Genomic DNA, 22796 nt, shown 5'->3' on the forward strand with positions numbered 1-22796 from the left:
CAGCGCGGCCCCTCGCTCCCACTTCCCGTCAAGGGGCCGGACCAGCCGGGAAGGGCGGTCACGACGGGACGGGACGGGCCGGCCCGCCCAGGTAATCCGAGCCGGGCGGGAGGGGCGACCCGGCCCCGCCACCTGGGCAGCACCGCCCCGGGCCGCAGGGCTGTGCAGTGATGGGAGCATCCCACGGCCCCGCGCTGCTGCTCTGCCCTCCCTCTGTTGTCACCCCTCTGTCGCCCCATGTGCTGCCCCTGCACTGCCCTCCGCTCCGCGTCGCCCGTCGCTGCCTCCCGCATGCTCTGCACAGAGACACTACACGGAATCAATTCGATTGGAAAAGACGCTGAGATCGTTGAGTTCCCTTCCTCTGGAGCCGTCGGTGCCTCCCCGAGTCCGGACTTGGCCGTGCTGCAGTCGCGGAACCGCGGGACGCCCGCACAGCCCCTGCGGGAACCGCACCCGCGCCGCGCCGCTGCCCCGCCGCCAGCCCCGTGCCCTCCGTGTCTCCTCACATGGCGCTGCAGCGCGGCCACAGACTCACGAAGAGTTCATTCTGTGAGTCAAAGTCGTTTTCCTTTTACAACTGCGTTCATAATTGTCTGCTACAGCTATTGAACCGTGCCCCAGACGAGGTAGGGTTCATATCCTCTCCCAGGAAAGCAGCTACGTTAGCACATCCCCGAGCAGTTCTCTTGATGTCGGAGCAGTTATTCAGCCCCTGGCAGAATGCCGCTTTTCAAAATGCCTCCTGAAAATTCAACTAATTTCTACAGTTCTCATCTGTGCTAAAAATGCATATTGTTCTCTTTTTTCAGATCTGCCTTCCACAAACTTCCCCAAATTCCCTCTGCTTCAGCCCTTTCCAAATACTATAAGGTCACTTGCAGTTTTGCTCTCACATTTTTTATGGGTATGATGCAGCAAGTTTTCAAAAATTTTTTCGAGAACTGGGAATAGGATATAAGTGCTATTTTGATGAATTTCAGGAGAATAAAATATTTGGGACAAAACTTTTCCTTCTGAACCAGAATTTTGTGGTAGCTAGCAATCTTGGTCTGAGTTACCACCCAAATACAGGTATTCTAAAAATAGTACAGATCCAGCAGGGAGGAAACTTAGCTGAATTTCAAGGCAAACCAAAATTTGTTAGTAAAACTAACTTATTCCTAACCCAACAGAATGTTTCATCATCTACTCAGCTCCTCAAAGAGTTTTACAGGAGTTCATCTGCTTTTTAGACACTCATTCTAGAAAAAGGGAAGAGGACCTTTTTATGACAGGGTGGGGAATATCCTGTGTTAATGTTGGGCTTTTTTTGCTTTTCAGCCTTTTTGTTTCCCTGTGAAATAAGAGGACTTTTAGTTGCCCTTAAAAAGTGCCAAGGACCTGCAATTATAATCAAATAAACATGTAGTTTAAAGTTCCAGGATGTGGAACATTTAAGCTGTGTGACGGAGATCAGATTGTGCAATTAGAACAAGCATGGACTATGCCTGCTAGTGAGGACATTTGTAGAGTAGAGCTGATCCAAGCAACCCCTCTCTCGGTTTCAGTTTCCTTGCTGATGTTTTCTTTCCTTCCTTCTCTCTGTTTTGTCCACTCCTTCTCCCAGGAGAGCCAATGCCAAGCACACATGCAATTGTTCACTGCTTTTGGCTGCCTGCCCATCAATGTTGTCTGCAGCTGAAACATTTTTCCCCCACTCTCTCCCTTCTCCCTGAATGCTCAACTCGTTGTCATATTCCCATCCCAATTCACAGCAACCAGAACTGCTGCCAGAGCCTTTGATCCCTGCCACCTACCAGAGACTTCCCATTTCTCAATCTCATTGAGTCCTGTCCTGCAGCTTTGTGTTGCAAATCTCATGCTCGTTTATGTTCTTGTGAGCCAATGCACCTGCACTGTGGTGACTGGAACTTGTATAGACACACCTGAGGAACATTTCAAATGATCTGTTGAACAAGTACTTGGGGTATGGCTTCAGGTTTGGTATAAGCTGATTTACAATCATCTTACTGACCTGCCCTTGGCTGTGTGCTCCTGCCTTTTCCACACATACAAACAAAGCCAGTGATTGCGGGGGCATGCAGTGAGTTTGCAGATGCAAGAAAACAAAAATCCAACAATTTTTCCTGTGCATGTTCCCTAAATCAGATTAAGAAATTGTGCCAATGCCTGGTGTGCCTGCATAATTACTAAGTCCAGCAAGAGGCAATGATTATTAGCAGCACAGGGCCACGGGGAATGGTCCCTTTTGGGACCAGAAGTTGTTCCATACCAATGTTGAGATTTCTCCTTTCTGATTTTGCAGCAGCTTCTGTCAATACTTTAGGTCTCAGCCAAAATAATTACAGGCTTTTCAGAAGATGGCTGGAGTCAGTTCAAAAAAAGGACTCAAATAGAATACAGCTGGATCTGAGGTACAAAAATCCAAAAATGTGTTGAAAAAAACCCAGTCTGACTCACATGGCTCCTCATGTCTTGACCTTTGTTGTGTTCTTTGTTCTGTGTTCTTTGGGGACATCTAGAATTTTGTCATACATGTTCACAACAGACATGAACTCTGCAAACTCTGAACTGCTGCCCAAGCCCTGCTGGAAATGAGAAATTCTGTGGAATAAAACCCACCTCTTTTGAAGAGCACTTTTGGGTGGACATGGAACTAAGCATGTTTGTGCAAATGTTGTATCTCCCCTCTAATAAATTCTATTACAAGCCCATGCATCAACTTTCCTGCTCACTATTCCCTAAGCATCAAGATCTATTTGATTTACCTACTTATTTGGCAAGGGAGCAACTCCTTTACTCACCAAGGAAGGCAGGGCATAAACCTGGTTTTACAGCTTTTTGGCCAAGGCTTGCAAGAGCTCCATACAGAAGCCTCAGAAGACAAAGTAGAAAAAGCAGTTTGTTCTTTATCCTCTGATGAGGTAAATAACAATTATACCTGACTTACATTACATCACATAAAAGCTACTTCAGCTGCCTGGGCATGTACATTATTCGAACCACCTTGTAGGTTGAGCTAGTTGAAGAAGAGCAACAATAAATACATCCCCAAAGAGCAAAAGTCTGGGCTTGAAAATTGTAACTTCAGAACAGAGCAAAAACCCAGCCACAAACTTACTGGGTATTTTTTAGGAAAGTAGGGTGATCTGCTGGGACGTTTCCTTACTTGTGATTCACCTCTTGTTTCTATTGATGAATTTGTGTGTATGACTGTCTGTTTTCCTCATGAATCATATTTTTGGGATTTCTCTGATCTGGATGTTGCGGTGCTCCTGCTCCTTCAGGATTTTTAAGTCAACATCTTCTATTTATTGCTGAATAATTAAGTGTTCACCATTTCATTTGGTGTACTTCTGTGTTTGAAGATTTATTTTGGTAATCTTCCTTAGAGGGTGCATATGTGATAGCTCAGTGCAGTAGGGTTTATTCTCATGAATCTTACACTGGTATTAGCTTCTGATCACTCACCCTGTGAGTGTCAAGAAGAAGAAAATGCGTGAAATGAAGAAAAAAACTATTAAAAAAAAAAACAAACTAGGCAAAACATGTTTATTGAAACACTTATTTTTCCTGTTTTTCTAGTCTTTTATTTTGACCTGGAATAAACTCTGAACTTGACTGCAATGTGACTTTTTTTTCCCTGGGTTCTTGTCAAAATTATTCATTATTCAAGAAGAAGGGAGTAAAAAGAGCAGTATAGGATGCTGGTCTCAGGAAGATCTTGAGCAGCTCTGTTAAGAACCGAGGCAAATGGGAGGTGCTGTTCTTTCACACATAGAAGGTTAAACTAGTACTAGAGGGCTAGTACAACACTCATAGGTACAACATGCAGGATAAATGCACTCCTGTTATGATTATGGAACAGCAGGTGTTAGACTTACATGAGAAGAGAGTAAATTACATCCAGCTGAAATATTATAGGTATATCACAATTGGTTCATCACTGCTTGGCATAAGCATATTATTTGAAGCATTGAGTCAAGGGGTTAAGTTAGAAATGTAGTTAGCAAAGATCATATACTGTGATTAGAGCTTAACAAGGAAACTAACTGATACCAGGTGGGATAACTGAAACAAAGTTGGGAATGACAGGTGATATATGAAGTATTGTAAGAGTGCAGGAGTCATAAATACTGCTGACTTCTAAAAATGAGAAGAGGTTTGGACTGCGACCAGCAGATCAAAAATCCTGCCAAGGCAGCTTTCTTCCTCCCACACACCCACTCCCTTATTTCAAATCCCACCAACCCAATTAAGAGAACACAACTGCGCAGCTGTAATGGATATTCAGCTGATTATTATACAGAGCAGGCAGGTAATGATTATGTATTATGTGTCCTTAGAAACTGTGTGAATATGTAAAACCTTTTCTATATAAGTAGTGAGCAGAATTCTGCAACTCTTTGTGCATGTCTTTGGAAAATATTCCACATGTGTCTGGCGCTGTAATAAATACCCTTCAACTTTTCTTAGTTGGAGAGTCGTTTTGTCCGTGCTTCAGTACTACAGTCTTGTTGCATAAGAATTAGCTGTACACAGTGCTCCTCAGCACAGTAAGAACCCCCTTTTCAGTTAGAGAACTCATCTCTGTGAACATCAGATCAACACGTGCTGCTCTCCTCAAGTGGGTAAATTGGGTAAGATGTAATTTCATTTCTATTAAATTTTTGAGCCCATAATTTCCACCTATGTTCCTCTCCAGTTCTTTTGGGCCAACTTACTCAAATCATAACGTGGAATCCCTGGGATTTGGTATCTTTAGAAAGGGAAAACAAACATATTTTCCTACTTTAAGACAAAGGTATTTATGTTTATGTAAATTCTTATTTGATGTCAAAATACCATTCAAAGGTCTTCTGGAACAAAACCAAACGTTACACGCTACAGGTATTCTCTCATCCATGACTTTTCATTTGCTGTCCTGTCTCATGAAAAGTCCTGATATCAGACGAAGATTAGAACATCAAATAATATGTAAAAATGCATCATTTTCTGCAGTAAGTTCTTCATTCCAGACTTTTTGGGGGAGAAGAAATGGAGCTCTGAGGTTATTTTTTCTTAAAGTGATACTTTCTAATCCCTCTGCAGAGAAAAAAGCAGTAGGTCCAAGAGAGAAAATGTTTATACTTTGCTTACTTGGTAAATCTCTAAAAGCAAGTTCTTGTACATAAAATTCTGGCAGACTCTTTGCTGACTTGTATGTCCTATTTGTAAACCATCTGGCTCTGACACATCCCATTATCCAAACCAATCCTGATACTTTGAACATCCAACTCCTCTTAATCCTCACAGATACTTCGTCCTATTTCTTTTCCTTTCATGCAAAATTACCAAGGCATCCACTTGATGTGTTACACAGCAGTTTTACAGAAAGAATAATTAGAGGCACGCAAATAAAATGCATAATGTAGCCAAACTGAGGCTACAGTGTGGCTACAGTGAGGCTACTGAGTATGTGCCAGGATGTCCTTTGAAATATGTTCCACTAATTTTTCCAAGACTAAAAAAAATCCTACCATTCCTTAGGCAATATAAGAAAATAAAAAATGTTAATGAACAATAGACATTTCTATTCTTCTCAAACAGGTTGCAAATATGATGTACCCAGTGTATCAGCTACATAAAACAGGCACATATACAGTACAATCTCCAGATATATCTGTGAGTTAAGCTCTTTCAGCCATAAATAAGAAAAGATCTGGAGGATTTCTCTAAACTGGGACAATTAAGTAAGAAAAGAATAGAGAAAATGTGATCATCTTCTTGGCACCATTGTCTAAAAACAGCTGTAGAAGAGTGGCTACTCCTCATTCTTGCTAGATGTCTAAATACATAAATGAAAAACAAGTTGGTTTGTTACCACTCTTTTTATAACCTATGTAAAAAGGAGATTTTTCTGTAGAAAATCCAGAAAAATTATTTAGCAGGACAGAAGGCTAATCCTTAGGACATATCATTTTTCTAATTCATTAAAACCGCAAATAAGTGTATCTTCTGAAATGCAGTGACTGCATATATTCTAACTGGACTGATATTAAGCACTTCTTTTTTGGCCAAATTACTGTTACAGCTTTCCAGTATATGACAGTGAAATGACAGAACAACTTCAATATCAACACCTTCAGAAGTTCAGACAAAAATTCATCTTGGACCATTAAAGACATCTGAAGATACAGGTAAGAATTCCACTGGAATTCCAGTAAAAATAAGAAACAGAAATTGAAAATTCAGCCAACAGTATTATCTCAGAACATTAAAGACATCAAAAAACATGCGTAAGGATCTCCCTGGAAATCCAGGAAAACTGTTAGGTTACATGTAGTATTTGAAAGAGCTACAGTGCAAGAGCTTTTGAATGTCTGTATCTCAAAGATCTGGTGACTGTAGTCAAGATATACCTTTACTACTGATATTTAGAGGTCAATTGGTTTCAAAAGTATCTTGTATTGGATTAAGTATTAATGAGCTTCACACCTCTTAGTAAAGTAATTTGGAAAACTCTCACTGTATGCTTTTAAATATTGTTTGTTGAAAGATAACAATGAGGAAGGTGCTAACCATATTTACACACACGAATCTCTCTTCCTCTTACTGAAAGTTTGTGCTAAATTTAGAGCCTGTCTGGCACAGAAGCACATAGAAGCAGAAATGTAGCTGGTTTGTTATAGGCACATCTGTATTTTGCTTGAAACAGCTAATGGGTGAATTTATGGATCACAACATTATTTTCTCAGAATACAAATAATTGTAGGTATTTAGAATCATGCATAATAAACATTTTGAAATGTGGTCCAGTTACTATTTGAAGATTAATTTTTGTCACAAAGATTTAGAAGCTTAACATTTCATAGACACTACAGCCAAGCTAAATACCCAGCTGGAGTCCTTTTATTATGGCATTTTGTTACATATCCTTAAAACTCCCACCCTTCCCATAAGAACTACTGGAACCATATTTACAATTGATAGGATTTTGAAAAACACGGATGTTAAAAATGTCGCTGGATAAAAGAATTACTGAACTGTGTTCTTCTTCCTGAATCTGAAGCGTGTTATTAAAAAAGAGGCAGAAAATGTATGAAAGCTTTGGGAAGGGGAAGAAGGAATAAAAGAATTCTGGAAAATATATCTTCTCTAACCACCTATCAGACAAAAACAATGAGCTGTCAGAGAACAAATCTGCTTAACAGGAGGGAACATGCCTGACTTGTGGTGCAAACAAATCCCTCAATTTTGTATAAGTTAATTTGATGTGCTGCAAGTTTTTAAACCACATCTCTCCGATTATTAGAATTTTTTCCAAAAGTTATTAAAGCACCTTCTTATAATTTCCAACTCAATTTAAGCTGTTCTCAGAGTTTATATCTGTGTGAGGCCATGAGTGGCAAGCAGGAGAAAACTCTTATAAATGACACATCTCTCAGGTTTGCTCTCAATGAGTACAATCCATCCTCTCTTGCAGCTACAGTAAGCTCAACTTTCATGGAGATTACTTTAGAAATATCTGCTCTGAGGATGTATGAATTTCTGATTTAGGTTTTATTATTCCAGACTGGGGCAAGTTTACTGACATTGAGTGCAATAGGGGTATGTAGCCCAAGTCACTTTTTAGAAGAGAAAGGTCTCTTACCAGTAAATACAATTTCTCCTTCATGTCCCCTGTTCAACAAAGCTTTTAGCAGCAAATATGATATAATGCTAATTTCTATATACTTTATAGTCCATCTATTTACAAAGTAGTTTTACATTTTATTATATTCCATTGTACAACTTTACACAGTATGTCATTGTTTCGATTCATAGTTCAGTAATTCAACATGTATTTAGATAATTGCCTTTCCATGTCCTGCTATTCATTTAGCTTAAAAAAAATAGTAGAAAACAAGCACAGTGGTGCAATGTCCAGGCACTTTCAATGTTGCTCAGCAAAATAAGCAAGCACCCTGTTTGAAAGCATGGCAACTTTTTTTGTGGGGGAAAAAAAACCCGAAGCAAAACAAACCAAACCACCCTGCAATTCAATCTTTGCTCATCATGGATGGTTTTAAACATCCTTTGTACAGTTCCAAGAATTCCTGAGGAGGCTCTGTAAAATATGACTGATATGTTCATATGTCAGCAGTGGGTCTGAGTGAGCAGTAACTTCCATCACCAGAGGTTCCACTGATCGCACAGAAGACATGGAGGGAGTCCTGCATCCACGGTGAATGCATTGTGTCTTCATGATAGATCTAAACAAAGCAAAACAATCATAAATTCAGTACAGGTTTCACTTCATTATGATAATGAAGCTCTTTAAAAAGGTATGCAAAAGAGATATCCAACCTTGTCTTCAAAGCTGTTTCACAAAGGCAGCGTAACAAAGAAATGAGAAAGAAGAGTAGTTTAGTGATTTCTGTAGCATTAATACATACACCATTCTGTGCATGACTGGAGCACTTTTAGTTACAACTATGCACTGTAGGAAAGAAACAGTTTTCTGTATAACAATTTTTTATTATGTCTCAACAGAAACAGAATTCTAATAGATTTTTTGTGAGCAATGGGAGTATATGCAGTTAAATCCCAAAGACACTCACTACCTCTGTGTCCAGGTTTTGTATTTTGCAACCTGAAGGACACCCTGACATCACAGGATCCAGCTGGATCCAGCTGGCAGAGCTGACTGTGTATTTATTTTCACCACGTGGTTCACCAGTCTAGTTAGCTGAAATTGCAATAGTGAAACTGAGATCACTTGCCATCTTAAACAGCCTCTGGACATCCAGCTTTCTGCCAGTCTCTGGAATTTCCTGGGCCTGTTCAGCTGCAGTTTATAAAATTTTTGTGTTTACATTGTAGCTTAAAAGATTTGTAAATTGGCCAGAGGCTGACCCAGTGACTACCCATCTGCTCTTGCATCTCAAATGAAGGGCACTGCCTGTGCTGCTTTATGACACTGACAATATAGAAATGTAGAAAAGCATATGTTGTTTGCAGTGAGAACCCTAAGTTAATGCACTATACTTTTTACATTTAACTGAGTAATGTTGCAAAATAAGAAAACTTATTCCATTAGGTTGAATTTGTTAGATATTAGGTCATTTTGATGGCAATGAAAAGTTCGAGTCAGCTGTTGTACATCATGTTGTGCAACTATGAATAACAGTGTTCATAAACATGGTTATTTTAAGCTGCCTTTTGAGCTATTAGAAGAAAGTGAAGAGTATATCCTTCCCAGGGAGCCCTTCACTTGGACATTTCAGTCATACTTTGCCCGTTCAGCAAAGACAACACAGCAGCGGATAAATCAACTGAGGTAGCAGGGGGTGTGTTTTAACAATGCTTCTTTGTGCTAAAATAATCTTAGCTATTGTACTTTTACTGTGCAGGACTGAGTGATTTGTTTTTGATTTGACTATTGCAAAATTCAAAAGCCACAAAAGTTTCAGCAGCTGCATGCAAATTAGATGTCTTGGCACTGGCAAACAGCTTAGAGTAAGCAGGTGGCAGCTCTTATGAACAAGCCTCTCTGAGCAAAGTTCAGTACTGGAGTATGCAGGCAGTGGCAATGAAAAAAACAGTGTGGCAAATGTGCAAAATCAATAGTGGCCACGAGCAGAATAGAAGGGGAATCTAACAACAGCAACAGGAATGCAGCAGTCCCTCTCAGATGGATCCACCCTTCCACTCCTACAACAAAATTCATCCCCATCATGAGACTGTTTCCCTGAAATGATATTGTACTATTCTATAACAAGACTCCATAAGCATTATTTTATTACTAATTAACCTTATTACAAACAGCAGCCTGGTGCAGTTGTATTATTTTGCCACTTGCAGGTTTTTCACTTAGTGTGAACAACTACTCAACTGACTGTGGAATTTGCCTATCTATTTTTAGTGAGTTAATATGTTGCATATTTAATTCATAGTCACACAAGGACTGTATATTGACTAACTCGGAGATCCTGAAAACATTCTTCTAAATTTCAGGTTGTATGGACCACAATGCAGTCTGTACTGTTGATTTTATATCCTTGATGCTATAAATCTACAAGCTTTCTTTTGTCATAATGAAGGAAAAATTAAAGAGCACAGGCATGGGAATTACTTCAGAAAGACAGTTCTCATCTAACTTCACAGCTTAATACTAGATAGAATTACAACTGCTCTTTGAATCTCTCACCTCTCTGATGCTACTATTCAAATATATATTCCTAGAAAGATCCAAGAAAACATAAAATCAGAGATCAGATAAACTAGCACAAATTTTAACAGTGCATATAAATGGCATGTTGGCATTAGGCAAAAATTGTAAGAAAACATATATATGGAAAAGTAACATTTAATAAAACCCCATAAACTGGATATAACTGAGGAAATGGAAATTCTGCCAGAGAATTTTGACCTGTGGTAATTTTCAAATATGATGCAGAACGTGGCATAGGATTTCTGATGACCACAGCAGGCAGTGGTGTGTCACTGAAGACTCCACCTTGCAGCACTCAATACCAGCATCAGGCTGAGACTTTCAGTCAACAGAAAGCAGTTTTAGGAATCCACCAACTCTACTGCTTAATTTTCACGCTCGCTTACTCGCCCGTTTATCTTTAGCTACAGAACATGAGGAGTGGTCCCATTTTCAGTTCCCAGCCAGATTTCAGCTTAGCCAGTTTTCAAGCACAGAGAGCCACCTCCGTGGGCTCCCGATGTGCAGTACATGCCTGCTCATGGATGATGTCAGAAAGCTCTTTCACCATATCCTGAAAGTTTGATTTTAACCCCTCATGGTACTCCACTTGATCCTCCTTAATGAGACGCTCGTTGAGCTCCAGAGCAATTCCACAGGCTTGGATAAACTTCCTGGAGAGGAAAGGAATGAACTTGGGGCATTACAATAGTCCAGTCTTCCATCAACACAAGCAACTGAACAGACAGGCAAACCTCATTATTTCCCACCCCCTTTCTCCAGTGTTTGGGGCAAGACATATTCCAGGGGTATCCCTGGCACAGTGACTCAGGGAATGAAGAGGGACTGCAACACAGGTATTGGGCTTTCTGCTGGAGCTCCTTTGAGCCTGGATCCTCAGTAGGAGGGACAGCCAGTCCTGCAGGGCTGGCCAGAGCTGGCTGCGTGTGACACAGCAGGGCTGTCACAGGTCAGGCTCCTGACAGCAGAGACACCCTCCAGAAGGAAATTCACACCATGGGGAGCTGTCATGCTTTTTCTGAGGCCTGTTATTCATTCTTTGCTTCACTTAACACACATATTTTCCTTTTTTATAAAACTCAATAAAAATGCACTCACAACTGAAATGGAGACTGTGTTTGCCCTGCCAGGCTGGAAAGTAAAACCATGCATGGCATGTTTTCAGGGATTGCTGCCTGATTGCCAGGTTACTTGGTACATGGAAGGAGAATGGGATTGGCCCAAATGCTGCTTTCTTCATACAACGAGAATGGAGAAATGGTGAAATGGGAGTCACCAGCACAGAATAAAAAATGCAGGGGCTGGTGGACAGCTGGTTGCACCTGAGAGGTCCAGAAAGAGTGTGGTAAAGACTCATCATACTGAGGTGAAACAAGAGTTGCCTAATCATTTCCTGGGGGACACTTTCAAGCGGGAGGTAAAACCTACCCTTAAGGGACAGAAATTGGAAAAACACCTGTGCAAGTCACAGAGTTTCAAGAATTAGCAACAGAAACAAGAACAGTGCTCTTCCAACATAAACTGGGAAAGGATTTGCTTTAAAATATGTCAAGTTCATCCTTAGCTAGCAAAAAATCCCCTTGGAAAAACTGGCAAACAATGCACAGTATCAAAGACCCTTGAGCCCCTGGACTGTCAGATCTCTGGCTTTCAAACATACTTCATGTGATAATCTGAAAAACCCACACAAATTGCTGAAGCAAGTGCTCAAGAAAATCTTTCCATAGGGAGCACAGCCCTGGACTTGGGAATATGTATCTTGATATATATAATCTTGATATATATAATTTCATTGGCTTTTTTCCTATGTGTGAGCACCCACAACCCCATGAGACTTGGATCTTTATGAGACATATCTGAGTATCCAGCATCTGCTGAGTTTGGAGACAGACAAAAATATAATCAGAGCAGGTACCATCTTCCAGCCAGCTGCTAGTTTTCATTACATTAGAAAACCTACCTGAACATTTCTTTTAACTCATTCACCTTCTTAGCAGGATATTTGCTGGACTGGCTGTCACTTAGGAAAGCTCTGGCATAGGCCAAAGGACCAGCATTAACCTAGAATGAAAGAAGAAATAATTTATGCTAGAACTCCTGCTGAGATAAAAAGAGATATCAAGCTTGTTTCCTCATATTTTCCTCTTATTTCTGTGTGGAAAAGCAGCACAGTCTGAGTCCTAAGGTCACCCATCCAGCTTGAGGAGCCAGGCTCACAAAACAGCTCTGTGCCCAATCCTTACAGTACAATCTTCAAGACTTAAGTATATTTCATCAGTTACTTATGGTTAATTAATGTGCAATTACACTTGGACTTGACACTGTAAACACCACTGGAGGAAATGTTTATTCTCACGAGCCAGCTGCATGTGCAGCACTGAACATGACAGGGAGGCTGTGCTGGAGGCTGCAGCCCTGAAGCCCGGGTAGTTAATGATTTCTGGAAAGTAAATGTGTTGTGACCATGCCTCACCCCGAGCTGTGCATGGAAATGCAATTCTGAACAGACATCAAACACTGACCTGCACAGAGACACAGCCCTGCAGTTTGAGCTGCAGCTGGATCATGTCAACATCACCAGCAGAGCTGCAGAGTTTCTGCAGCTCTGCTGTCTTGTCCTTTATTTCATCAGTAGCGACATCAATTGGCTTTAAATTAACCTGATGTTCATAATTGACCGGAATTCTCTTCTTAACATATGGAAAGGAGTTCAAAGCTAGGAGAAACAGCAAAAGAAATGTACAGATTGAAAAGTCATGCAGCACATAGGAGTACTCTTCATAGAACATATACAGGCAGATTTTTGCCCCTGGGGATGTGAAATCCCAAACAAGGCTGTAATTTACCAGGAAGACTTTTTAATCTGTAAAAATGTGCACATAAAAACACAAGGTAAATTCCCCCACCCAACCAGAATATTGTGTCACAATTCTGATTAAGCTGAGAGAATTTTTCACATTTCTGGAATATTTTCATGAGTGAGAACAATCTCCTAATAGTTACTGATACTGTCTCATGTTCAGATATTTGTACTTACTAGTTAGAATGGTCCTTTTTTTACATTGTTCTTCCACACTGCCATGCTTTTTTCCAGATAAAGTGTAAGGAGTTTCAAATACAAATCTATTGATATTATGATTTCTTTCAAATTCAGTTTTTCTTTCAGACATTTCTTTGTCTTCAAAGTAGGGCTTCACATAAGTCACTTGAATATGGGCATACTTGGGATCAAGGTCTTTAATGTTGACCTATGAAATAAGAGGGTTACTCACAGGAGAAGCAAAGGTCAGTAAGTGATAATTGGCTAATCTATTCACTGGGATCCGATTTTAAATAATTCCCTGCTGATCTGGCCTCTCTGCATGAAGGCCAATGACACACCAAACACTCGTTTTGCCATCAGCTGGTATGTCTAGACCATCCACCAGCACGTAAGACAAGGAGGTGTGGCACAAGAAATACATCACTAGGTGCCAAACAAGCTGCTTCTGCAGCAGGCAGCCACGTCCCCTGATCCCCCAATGCAGCACAGGCCTGAGCTACTCAGTCCTTTTAATGAGCACAAAGTTTCCACACCAGGATGCATTGCTCATGCAGTGCTGGGCAAGCCCAACCTGCAGGCTTGCACTGAACCAGCTTTGGGATCACCAGCACTGTCTTTGGTAACCCAGATAAATCCCACTGCAACCTAAGGGTGTGCACAGCTCTTGCAGGGAGCATAAATAAGTACTCCAAATGAAAAGAAAAGAGCTAAGGCTGCAAGGCCCCAAGAGATTTTCTATCAGACTTGCAGCATCAAAGCAACAAGAAGTAACTCTGCTTCCAGTCACCTGATGCTCTGTGCTGGTTTCTAATGCCTTCAACAAGGCTCAGTGCAATGGGGATTGCAATTTCCATTCATAATTCACACCTGGGAGCCACAGCAGCACCAGCACTTGTCAGGCTGTGCAACATGTCCATACACAGGAGCATGGGGCAATTGGAAGCAAGTGTTTGTAAGAGGGTGGAGGAGAGGGCTCATTCTCCCCCTCCCACTGGCAGAGGGAAGGGATGCTCTGTCATCTTCCTTCAGCTCCACAGAGCATGCAGTTTAACTGTACCTTATTAGAATCCTGGATAATCTTTACAGTCTCTGACCCAAATTTTTCTCCATAAAGTTTAAGAAGTCTGAAGGAGATCTCCGAGAGGCCGGTCAGTTTGGGCTCCTTATAGACGTATTCCTTCCCATCTTCTTCCTCAAAGAATGTCTGGCATAAACAAAAAAAAAAAAAAAAAAAAAACCCAAAAAATACCCAAAAAACCAAAACAAAACAAAACAAAAAAACTCAAAACAAAACAAAACAAAAAAAAACACAACCAAAAAACAAAAAACAGTGAGAAATAGCTGTATTTCTTCATTTGGAAAACTTTTATCTTAGATTTGCTGCTTGTAAAGCAAGCTTCCACTAACATTTCAGAAAGCCAAAAAGTTTTGGAAGGCTATGGCTCACTGAACTTTTCCTGTTTAAAGCTTCCTTTTAAAAATGGTCTAAATAAAAAAAATTCTTCAACCAACACAAACACAACACATCATTACTTGAGTACAATCAGTGAGAAATCTAAACTATGTGGAAGATGGTTTGGCCAGCATTTGACTTTTTGGAAGTTGGAAAGAGATAGGGAAGAGAAAAAAACCACAAAAACAAGGTACAGAGGAGCAGAAAGATATGTGAGTTGAGGAAGCCCTGACAGCAGAGCCACAGGAACAGCCTGAAATTAAGAAATTTGTGTAAGCTGCAAGAAACTTTAAGCAATAAAAAAAGAAATGGGTTTCCTGTGCTTTAATTCCTCTTGTGTTCAGGGAAGTGGGATTTGGTGTATTTACTGTAAATGGAGACCAAAACAGATCAAAGGCTGTGCTTGCATCACCAGTCTTACCCATAATGGAAACAACATGGGAACTTCATCCTTTGGTGAGCTGTTCCAGTTAGAACTTGTGACACAGCGTTAAGCTATCTGTGTGTAGCTGGAATTAAAAGCCAGAAAAGCTTCAAAGTGCAAAACTGGATCAAGTACTGTTTGTCAGGATGCTACACAGCTCAATTTTAAGGGCTGATCCAGTTATTTCCAACTCCTGGAAAACGAAGCTAGCAGTTGTTTCCTTGTTGCTAACCTTATTTACTTTTTACATATCCAAAGTTACAGAAAAGATGAGGGTAAATATAAAATGCATGTCTGCTGCAGCAAAAGTCACTGCTCTGATATGTTGTGACAGTGACATTCAAAGCTACAAACCCATGATGGTTTCAGGAGAATTCATCATCTCCTCTAAAAGAAGGAATAAAGAAAGGCAAGGCTTACATAATTTACATTGTGTTTTCTAAAGAGGGGTCGTGCACCTCCCCTTGGTTATGAGTCCACAAGCAGAAGCAGGTTGTTCAGAGACAGAAAGGACATGAGGGTATCACACTTTATTAGCTGCTAAAGGTGGAGAAAAAAAATAAAACCACAACTGCTTTTAAACTCAGAAGACTTCAATGAGATATGATAAGATCATGTTGCTTCCTGGGACTCTGAGCCCAGATCTTATTCAGTTTCCAGCGACCTCAGCCAACACAAGTACTACCTATCTCTACATGTGTGTAATAAACACTGATACTCTGCCTCCAGAGTATCATAACCTCTCTCATAACCTTTTACTTTGCTAATACCCAGAAGCAAGCAGCATTTTCCTGTAGAAAAAAATGTCTGTTACTACTACTGTTTAGATACTATGGTTATAGTTATGTGCTGTTACTAGTTAGATACTATACACCCTAAATTATGTCTGTGGAACCTACAGTAACTATAATTACAAAAAACCCCTCAGTATTTTCTGAACCCTATAAGACATTTCCTAACTGCTGAGTTGTTTTAAGAAAAGCCTACCAGCAGAATCATAAACTTTATAATAAATCAAGTGCTTCTCCAAAGAGATACAATCCCTCATCCCCAGAGTGCAACACCAAAACACTCATGTAGGCACACTGGTGGCTGCACCAGAGGAGCTTTTCAACTCCAGGTCTGACAGAGCAGCAGCTTTTGGGGCCAGGATGCCTGGTGAGGGGTAGCTGGCAAGCCAGTGTATATACTCACTTGTCCATAAAAGGCCACTCTGAAAAAGGTTCCAAGAAGCCTCTTCCTTGTGTGCATTACTTCCAATATCTTAGCATATGCTCCGTGGAGTGTTCTGTACAGCTGGGTGAGTTTCTGGAAATCAGATTTTAACATTATGAGGAAAGCAGGATTTTCCAAGCAGCACATTCTAGCTAACACCAGCAGCTTCTGAGATACCTGAACACAATCCTCTGGAGAACTGAAACCTTAATTTCTAAAGAGGTTGAACTCATGCAGTGTTGTTTGAAAAAGCTGGTTTTAAGTAGATGCTCAGTGTCAGGTCTGCAGGGTAGCACAGACTGCAGTAACACCACTGCCCCTGGAGAGAAGGCAGACTGCACTGTCTCAGTGTGTTTCCTGACTGAGCCTTCACACACAGAGCAGCTGGCAATATTTTACCCAGAAAGATAGTCTTTGATTAAAAACAGCTTTACAATGAAAAAAATAGTTCGCAGTAAAGCTTCTCCCCTCCCCCCAGGTTCAGTTATATGGCTGGATGTTCTGTCACAGCAGAGGGAGGGAAAGGGGACCAGTATTAAGCTGAAGCACAGGTCACAGCACGTGGTAGGAAAGAGCACGGCTGGGAACAGCTTCCTTCCTTCCTCTCCACTTGCCACTGAGGTACCCACAGATCCAGTCTTTTCCTTGAACTGTCCTCATTCTGTTTTTAACCCTTAAAAACCTCAGGTCTCAAAAAGAATCTAGCTTCAATGAGCATATGGAATGAAAATAGGGTTTTTTTACAGGAAGGAAGGTGCTAATTATTCACTAAACATGAGTCATCCATGTCATTAGCTTTGATAATGACCTTTCAGATCATTGCTTTCACTAATTTCTTTAATAACCAACAATGAGGCACAGTGTGTACTTTACTGACACCAATTCAGTAACTCATAACTTCAAAAATAAAGAAGTCCCCTGTTTTTTAATTCTTAGCAGTCTCGAAAATTACCTGCTCTATGCAAACTCGTTCAAAATACCCACCTCAAATTCTCGCCGCTTTTCATAAATAGGAATGATCAGTTTGGAAACTTCAGAAATTGTTTCATAACGCTCTGCCTTCCACAGGCCATCTATACACTGCTCCAGCAGCTCCACCAGGACCTCCTGTGGCAGCAACCAAATGGGTGGTGTTACTAACACTCCAGCTTAGAAGATAAAACCATTTTAACTTCAGATACTTCTATCAGATCCCAGAATAAGTAATTGCAGTTACATAAGTTTAAACACTGTGTATTCCTGGCCTTTCTATAAAGGCATTCTAAATTTTGGGGAGGGGGAAGAAGAAGAAGAAGGAAAAGGACGAGTTATTTTTCAAAAGTTCATTAATTCTTCATAAACCATTAGCATAATAGCCAACAAGTATGTCCTGGTTATTTAGTTACTCCCCCAGGAAAATGCAAAAACTCTGGGAGAGTATGGACATGAAACACATCCAAGGAACAAGTATTGGCTGTGATGCCAAGGATCCTCAAGCCTTGATGAACGGGCAGCTGGGCTGCAGGGCCACCTTGCTCAGCCACGTGGCTGAACCAAGGCAGCTGCACAGGGATGATGCTGAAGTACTTGTGAGACTTCATGACTCATGGGTGGATCTACCCACTTCCCCAATGCCTTGCTAGGGTTTCTGGATTGTTCTGCTACCTGCAGAACAGCCCTGACTCCAGGGAGAGCCTAAGATGACCTCTCCCTTGCAGAGCTTGCCCTCATGTCGTCCCTTCTTGGAAACACCACGCCCAGCTGTGCTGGCAACATTAGCGTTTGCATAACACAGCAGGCAGAGGTGGTGGTGCAGCTTCTTCAGCCCCAGTGAAAAGCTCTTCGTAGGAACCAAGAACTTACATCAGTTTTACTTGTCTGAATCATACACAGAAAATTCTCCAGAGCAGATTTCTCTTAGGAAATTGGAGTGCAACAGTCTTGTTTACAGATACCAGGGCACAACTGCAATTTGTTAGAGCTCATATGAATGAAGTCTAAAACTAAATCCTAGTCAGATATCAAATATCCTGTATCCACAGTACAGGACCTCACCTCACTGTAATGCACATCCATCATGCCACCATCTTCTTTCATTGCACCTTCTTCATCAATGTTGGGAGTGATTTTCCTGAAGGCAGTGCATCCACTGGGAAACAGTTCTGCAGCAGACAAAAGCAAATGGATTAGTGAAACTATCTCAAATGTGTCATGCTGCTGTACTTTAACCTGAGCTGGCAAATCAATACCACCCAACAACTCTCTCACTGCCCCACTCAACCCTGGTGGGACGGGGAGGAAAATCAGGGAAAAGAAGTAAAACCCATGGGCTGAGATAAGAATTTAATAATTGAAACAAAGTAAATTAAGGTAATAATAACAGAGAGAGAGATATAAACCTCAAGAAAATCAAGTGATGCACAACACAGTTGCTCATCACCTACTGACCAATGCCAAAACCATTCCCAGACTGGCCCTTTTTCCAGGTAAATCCCCCAGCTAATACATTGAGCATGACATTCTGAAATATCCCTTTGGCCAGTCAGGTCAGCTGCCCCAGCTATTCTCCTTCCCAGGTTTTTGTGCAGCTCCTCACTGGCAGAGCATGAGACACTGAAGAAGTCCTTGGCTTAGAGTAAGTGCTACTGAGAAACAACCATAGCAGCCACGTCTTGTCAACATTACTCTCACACTGAATCCAAAACAGAGCACCAGCTACCAAGGAAGAAAAGTAACTCTATCCCTATCCAGCTGTTGCTGGAGAGCTGGGTGGTAAGCACACAGAACTGTACACTCCTAGCAAGGAAGCACAGTTAGGTATCCCAAAACTTTGGGTAGTTCAGCCTTTACTGAATCATTCCAGCCTCTGTATATGCAAAGAGTGCCAGTGACAGAAATAACTCAGTGTTCAAACTTCATTTAATATTCCTTTGCACTTGTTCCTCTTCCCTTTTAGGAGTTCTCCTTTACTACTACTTGTGGTAAGCAGCCTTTGTGTACAAATAAAACATTGTGAACTTTCAATACCCCCCTCTCTGCAGCCATGTGAAATGTGCATATATATCACAAGAACAAGTCCTGATTTTTCCCACTTTGCCAAGACAAAGTACAGAATTTGGAGCAACTCCAAGTCCCCAGAGCAGGGCACTGAAGAACTTTCCAGCCAAGGCAATGTATGTAATCAGCTTTCATGCAGCCTTAACTTTCTGAAATGTTAAGGGTCCACTTCAGCAATTACTCCCTTACATGGAAATGAGAAATGGGGTCAATATATTAACTGTGGAGCAGGTATTTAAAAGAAAACCTTCAACGTGGTGTAACTTGAGAACACACAGCTCTGTCCTTCCTTCCTGTTTTGCACTAAGCCACAAACTCTCCTTTTTTTCTGACTGTTCTCTACATATGTGTATGCTTAGGCTACAGTCTCATTTCTTGACTGAATTTTGACTGCTTTATTCTACAGTTTTCTGTACTGCCTACAGTAATAATTCTGATTATCATATTGAGTTGGTTTTTAACATGGCCTTCCCCAGTGAGCACATTTCCTAATGTAAAATACAAGTGAACATTTAAACCAATACATAATATGTTGGTTCTTATTTCACTCAGCACCATGCTAGCACAGCTGTCTAAGTAAACAGGTATGAACAACATTCATTTCTTAAAAACTACTCATCATCTTCTAGCTTTATACACTGCAATAATTTTTTTTTTCCTTTTTAGCTTGTTTATAAAATAACTATTTACCGAATTAAGAGAGCCTTAGACTCTGACACCCCCAAACCCCACCATCACCTTTCTCGTGTCTCCCGAACAGCAGACACTTACTCTTCCTGTGCAGGAACTCTGCAACGAGGGCTGCTACGTGAACATAACACATGGCTGCCTGCAAAGCACAAAGGGAAATTATCAAAATGTCACCTGTAAACCTGTCCTGATGTGCACCATCAATTTGTGCTTTCAGTTGCACGAATTACCTCTGAGAAGTCTCCGTTCTTCACGTGTATCTTGGCCATGCTGTCCAGCCACGTCTTCCGGAGCTCGGGGGTACTTGCGTAAGACTTGGCCAAGCTGTACTGGAGATCAACCAACATTTCTGGGTCCTTCTCATGTTCTTTCATTTGAGCAGTAGCCATGAGCACTGTGCGGATTCTCTTTGTCAAATCTTTGACTTCGGAAGGAAAAGCTGTCGCCTGACACAAAACAAATTGAATTAGAAGCTAACACAGAAAACACAGGCTTTGCCAAGGAATGACCCTTTCAGCCAACACTTCACGTATCTGAAAACACTGAGAACACAGTAGGTAAGGCTAATTAACTCTTCCTTACTGAACTCACACCCACACAGTGTACAGTGTTTCAGCTGCATTCAGAGGCATTTCAGTCATGACATGCACAGGGCCAATCTCTCCAGGTCGTGCCCAGGATGCCAGGCTGACTGTTCCTGTGCTACAGTGAGGCTGCCACTTTGGCATCCTGAGGAGCTGCTGTGAGAGCAACACAGAAGAGCTCCATGCATGCAAATATCTCTGGATGAAACCACAAACCATGGTTCCAGTATTTTTTCATGTCATTCAACATCTGGCTTGTTAGGCTCTGATGTGGTCTCTCTTCAATTCCCAAAGCAATGAAGGCATTTGTAGAGCTTCCCACCACAGGAATGTAGTAGAGAAGCATGTGCTCTGATCTGATCCCCTGCTCAGAACTAGGCCAACGTTGAGTTGGACCAAGGCTTGTCCAGCCAAGTTTTATAATCTCCTAAAATAGAAAATCCACCTCCTTTCTAGGCCCTGCCCCAGGGCTGCACAGTGCTCTTGGGAAATAATTTTGTCTTAAGCAAAACTGGAATTGCCCTTGCTGCAACTTGCATACACTGCCTCTTGTCCTGCACTCCACACCTCTGAAAAGAGTCTCACTATGTCTCTATAAACTGCCTGCTGTGGAAAGAAGCAGGTAGGTTCCCCCTCAGCTCTCTCCCCTCCATGATGAGCCTGGTTTATGCTCCCTCTCCTCAGATTCCTGTTCCCCAGCTGCTGCTGTGGCTGTGCATGGCATTCTCTCCAGTGTGTTGAAATGTCTCTTGTACTCTTGCACTTACACAAACACAAAAACTCAATATAACAATCATCTCATGATGCAAATTACAAGTAATTTATGGCTCAGTAAAACCCTTACCAATATGTGAGTGCATTAAAGAACTGAGGTTTTTGCCAGGTATAACCTAACCCTAACCTATAAATTTGTTAGATCACAATTAAACACCCATGGAAGTTCTCATTAAGCCTTTAGGCCATAGGATAACTGTGGAACTGTAAAAACACTTCCCATTTCCCCTCTCCTGCCTTGGCAGCTACTCTGTGTGAAATGGAGCATGTTGCAATTGCTCAATGGATTGGGTACAAACCACTAATTCTAGCACAAAGATAGGCAATTATTTTCCAAAGAAATACAACCATTAATCTCCACATAAGAGCTGTTTCTTAACATTACTAACACTCAGTTGAATAAAACCAAATCCTGCTGATTATTACCTTCAGGCAACAGAAATACCAGACCCTCCCTTGTCATTTCTCTCAAAGCTGGGTGTTCCTGGAAAACTCTTTGGACAATCTTGCAAGAAGAACATGGCAAAGCACAACCTGAGCTGCTGGGCTCCCTCCCCTTGGTGTGAGGCCTCACATTTGGAGCACGACCTGCCTGAGCAGCTGGTCCTATTGCAGCTGGCACGACACTTGTTTACTGAGCAAATGCAGCCTACTACAAGCCTATAAATCACAGTTCCAGTCATTAGCCCAACCCTTTAAAAGAGTTTCCTGGAGTCTGTTCCCAGGCTCGCATCAATGGCTGATAGCACATGATGGGATGTGACATCTCCAACTCACCTTCATAGGCCTGTCGCTGTTTGCAAAGTTGTTAATGATGAGCAAGGAGTCCTGAAATCTGGTCCCACCACTGAGGGCCACATCTGCAATTAACTGGCTCACTGCAATTATTATCTGTGGGACAAGGTAGAGGCTTTATTTAAACAAGCCCTAATAAAAGGGTTTTATTAAGGTCATAGTTAATAAAATGCTCACAGGAAAGCATCACATCTTTTCCACCATGTAAGCAGTGGCTGGTGTTGTGGCTCAGCTCTCACATCTCCCCAGGACAGACACTCCCCAGAGGACCAAACTGCTTTGCAGTTATTAAAATATGAATCCCCATTTGGACATTAGCTAGCTTCTTCTGTGATTCTTTACAACCCAGAGGGTATTCATCTGACCCCCTAGGTATCTACATTTACTTCAAAAACTACCAATGCCAAAAAAGCAGCTCCTAGGAAATCCCTTCTCCTGCCTCAAGGGCAGCTGTCCTTTCCACCCCATCCCAGCCAGCCTCTAGCACAGAGATGTGTCTGGTGTCTGATACACTAAAACTCAACAGCTTGGAGTACTTGATGGCAATTATTTCACCTAAAGGTGCCTGGACCAGTCACTGGAAG

At 41.4% G+C, this 22796-nt stretch overlaps 1 protein-coding gene and 1 long non-coding RNA gene across 3 annotated transcripts in view; one reads left to right on the forward strand and one right to left on the reverse strand.

The window, feature by feature from the left end:
* Nucleotides 1-125: 125 nt before the first annotated feature.
* On the forward strand, nucleotides 126-4478 carry LOC128795058 (uncharacterized). The gene is made up of 2 exons (XR_008433379.1): nucleotides 126-552; nucleotides 2309-4478. It is a non-coding gene; the product is annotated as an uncharacterized LOC128795058 (long non-coding RNA).
* A 1470-nt stretch (nucleotides 4479-5948) lies between these two features.
* Nucleotides 5949-22796, reverse strand: part of DOCK11 (dedicator of cytokinesis 11) — a 77950-nt gene continuing 61102 nt past the window's right edge. For both annotated transcript variants that reach the window (XM_053955498.1, XM_053955497.1), the window contains 12 exons: nucleotides 22195-22308; nucleotides 20290-20505; nucleotides 20141-20198; nucleotides 18368-18474; nucleotides 17318-17440; nucleotides 16313-16426; nucleotides 14299-14445; nucleotides 13236-13446; nucleotides 12721-12914; nucleotides 12159-12259; nucleotides 10713-10851; nucleotides 5949-8237 (listed from right to left, as the gene is read on the reverse strand). In XM_053955498.1, coding sequence (XP_053811473.1) covers nucleotides 8115-8237; nucleotides 10713-10851; nucleotides 12159-12259; nucleotides 12721-12914; nucleotides 13236-13446; nucleotides 14299-14445; nucleotides 16313-16426; nucleotides 17318-17440; nucleotides 18368-18474; nucleotides 20141-20198; nucleotides 20290-20505; nucleotides 22195-22308 — 1647 coding nt within the window. In that variant the 3' untranslated portion in view covers nucleotides 5949-8114. The remainder of the gene's footprint in view (nucleotides 8238-10712; nucleotides 10852-12158; nucleotides 12260-12720; nucleotides 12915-13235; nucleotides 13447-14298; nucleotides 14446-16312; nucleotides 16427-17317; nucleotides 17441-18367; nucleotides 18475-20140; nucleotides 20199-20289; nucleotides 20506-22194; nucleotides 22309-22796) is intronic.

The sequence above is a fragment of the Vidua chalybeata genome, chromosome 14, assembly GCF_026979565.1.
Source record: "Vidua chalybeata isolate OUT-0048 chromosome 14, bVidCha1 merged haplotype, whole genome shotgun sequence".
In the NCBI taxonomy this organism is placed as follows: domain Eukaryota; kingdom Metazoa; phylum Chordata; class Aves; order Passeriformes; family Viduidae; genus Vidua; species Vidua chalybeata.